The sequence below is a fragment of the Eschscholzia californica genome, unplaced genomic scaffold (genome assembly GCF_041429995.1).
Source record: "Eschscholzia californica isolate CP2 unplaced genomic scaffold, dmEscCali1.0.p SCAF_5, whole genome shotgun sequence".
Taxonomy (NCBI): domain Eukaryota; kingdom Viridiplantae; phylum Streptophyta; class Magnoliopsida; order Ranunculales; family Papaveraceae; genus Eschscholzia; species Eschscholzia californica.
Window position 1 is genome coordinate 12390282 of NW_028238472.1, and position 3466 is coordinate 12393747.

At 35.6% G+C, this 3466-nt stretch overlaps 1 protein-coding gene across 1 annotated transcript; it reads right to left on the minus strand.

The window, feature by feature from the left end:
* Nucleotides 1-1302: 1302 nt before the first annotated feature.
* LOC147537145 (uncharacterized) lies at nt 1303-2985 on the minus strand. The gene has a single exon (XM_086644240.1). The coding sequence runs from the start codon at nt 2652-2654 to the stop codon at nt 1449-1451; it is 1206 nt and encodes a 401-aa protein (XP_086500366.1). The 5' UTR covers nt 2655-2985; the 3' UTR covers nt 1303-1448.
* Nucleotides 2986-3466: the final 481 nt, after the last annotated feature.

The window sequence follows — 3466 nt, forward strand, 5'->3', positions numbered from 1 at the left end:
ATGCACAACAGTTCTTTCAATTTCAACAAACACCTGAGTTTGATTGGGTTTCACTCGCATGAGTTTCGTCTTGGAGGTAACACACAATATTGGTAGAAGTTATTCAAAGAAGTAGGACATGATATTCCTTGGAGGGAATTTAAGGAAGGATTGCTAGCATGGTTTGGACTGAGTCAATTGGTGAACTGATTAAACTTGACCAAAGAGGTACTATGAGAGAGAAATTACCAAACTGAGTTTGAAAAGCTACTGGCTAAGATTGGGTATTTACCACAAGATAGACAGATGAGTTGCTTTATGAGTGGACTTCGAGATTCTATTAGAACAGATGTACAAGTTGAAAGACCAACAACTTTATCGGTTGCAATTGGTCTAGCTCATCTTTATGAAGACATGAATTTAGCAAGGTCGAGCGCAATATTATCAATTTAACTATTAACGAACTTCGTTGTAGTGCCAAAACAGTCCACCCTACATGTTCGATGACTGTCCCAACCTAAACTACAAGAAACAAGTAAAAGGACTATGCTACAACTGTAATGAGCCTAGACATTGCTGCAAAAAGTAGATTTTAGTGAATCATGTTAGGGAGAAGATGATGAAGATTTTTAATGGAGGTGAACCAAAATATTGAGATGCTAAATTCTGGAACTCCAGATATATCTCTTAATGCTATGACGTGGATTAGTGCACCAACTACAATATTGTGATGGCCTTGATCAAAAGTAAATCTATCCTGATTATGATCGAATCGGGAAGCATTACAACTTTATAATTGAGAGAGCAGCACGAAAGAAATATTATTTAGATGTGGCATCAGGGAAAAGTTTAGAAAGTGCAGGTAAGTGCCACAACGTCCAAATTAATTGGCGAGGTACTTCTTTAATTAATTATGGATTTGTATCAATTACCTATTTGTAGCTATGATTTAGTATTAGGTGTCTGGAGGTTGTGTACATTGGGACCATATGTGATTTTCCAAGCTCAAGATGAAGTTTTTATCTATAAAGTCCACATTGATAATGGTTATAAGGTATCTTCATTGTAAAATAAATATTTAATTTTATTTAGTAAATACAAATAATTGATTTATGGTATTCTCTCCTAACTAACCATAGACGTATTAGTAAGATTACTTATCTACTATCAATAACAATTTGATGCTAATTTGCTCTAATTTCAAGATCCAATAGTCAGATTGCTCTCTTGTCGGGCGGGAAAATATTAGCTTCGCTTTCGTTCTCACCAAGTCGAAAATTCCAACATGGATTTCCTATGTGTGATGAACTAGACAAAATTGTATAGACTAAAGACATAATAATATGAAAGATTGGAAGGCTTAAGTAATTTCCATACACAAATAATAAATAAAGAATAACTAAACAAAATTACAACAAATAAAAATTAGTAGACAAATTATATCTTTTTCCTATTTTGCCCTTGAGAATTTATTTTCTTCCATTTTTACCCTTCCATTCGATACACTGAGTTGTGGGCCTTGTCTTTTCCGTTCCAGCATTAAGTGGACAAGGTGTCTGAACTGGTGGGACCATACAATTGTACTGTAAACACAAAGATGTACTTAGAGGAATCTCAGCCATTGGATCAATCTCCATCCCTGTTAGAAAATTATGTTGTAGATAAAGTATTTGTATACCCTCTTCCATTAATCTATCAACGAACGTATTCGGTACCTCCCCAGTAAACCTATTATTATTCAGATATAAGTTTTGTACCGAAGATAATAACGCAGAAATATCACCGCTTAATCTATTATGACTTAAATCAACGGACTGGATTGAAACTTGATTCAACGGTCGAATCGGACCAGAAAATAGATTCCTCTGTAACTGAAGATTCGATATCGGAAAAGTAAAAATAGTTGCCGGAATTGGTCCGGTGAACTGGTTCATACTTAGGTCAAGGTAGTTGAGTCGATTTAACCGGAGTAAGAGCTGGTCTATTGGTCCGGTGAGGGTGTTCTGTGATAGAGAGAGAAATTGAAGTGAAGGAGGAAGAGAAGTAGGAGAGAGAGAACCAGAGAGATGATTGTGTTTAAGATCAAGACGAGTTAGGGTTTGTGATGAAAATGTTGGTAGTGAACCAGAGAGATGATTATGACAAAGAATTAAACTTGATAGTAAAGGTAAAGTTGAAATTGATTTTGGAATCGACCCATTTAATTGATTATAACTAAGATCTAAAGTTTGAAGATTAGGAATCGATGAAATAGAATCTGGGATTGAACCAGAAATGAAGTTTTTACTAATAGCTAAAAATCTCAAATTTTTTAAATGAGAAAGGGTTTCTGGAAGTGACCCAAAGATTCTACCTGGAACAATGGAGAACTCAGCTAATGAAGTTAGGTTTCCGATTGCTGAATCAATATGACCAGTTAAACCTGGTGCACCTGCTCTTGGATCACCTAGATTCAAAGATATTACCTTATTTGAATCACAATAAACACCTGCAAAATTGCATGGATCAGAAGTGAAATCCCATGAAGAAAAGAAATCTGAACCAGGCATATCTTCTAACTTTCTTCTTATTGATTGTAAAGCTAAGAAATCAATTGGGTCTAACATTGATAATCCACTTAAACTACTCTGCAAAAAGATTATCAGATAAAACAGAGTGACTATTGATTTCACCATTTCTAGAGAAAGAAACAAAGATAGAGAGATTTTTTAGGGTTTTAGAAGAATGGGTATTGTTTTTCTTGTATTATAAATGATGGGTTTTGAGAGTTTAGTTGATTGAGATGGATGAAGCTTTAATGGCAATGGAGTCAAAGATATAGAAACAGAGTATACAGAGAGAGAGAAAGAGAAACAGAGAGATGATATCTTGATAGAGAAAGTTTAGGGTTTTTTCTCTCTCTAAGGTAGATCACTTTTTCATTATTTTGGCTTCTGATAGAAGGAAGGAGTAGTAATGGCTTCTTCCACTGAAACTGCAACTATCAATTTTACTCTCACTCTTTGTGGTGTTTCGTTTTTTTGTTTTTTTGTTGTTTTATTTTCTCTCCCGTTTTTTTGTTTCCCTCGAGATTAGGTTCGGAAACGCAAACGGACGTCCGAGCCTAGTTGGTAAGACGAACCTGAGGTTTTGACTAACAGTTCAGCTTATAATACTGTCACGTAAGCATACACACGTGGGATGATACGTAGTAAGTATACGATACTATACGACTGACCTAGATTATATCGCCCTAGTTTAATGAGCATTTAATATGCGGAAATTATTGCTGCCGAACTTTTATGGTAAATTTATTTATTACTATTAATTACAATTTTACATGGAGAGAAGGCCGTTTTGGGGAAATATAATATTTTCTAGACAAGACTAGACCATGTGCTATATCAGATGCTAAAAATGGTGTCTTGGGGGGGGGGGGGGGGGGGGGGGGGGGGTAGTGGTTGGGGACATTGGGGGACATTTTCATGTCCCCCAATGTCCGTGTTAT

Excerpts from the sequence above, each read along its gene's own strand:
- LOC147537145 (XM_086644240.1), bottom strand. The coding sequence starts at position 2,654 with ATGGTGAAATCAATAGTCACTCTGTTTTATCTGATAATCTTTTTGCAG.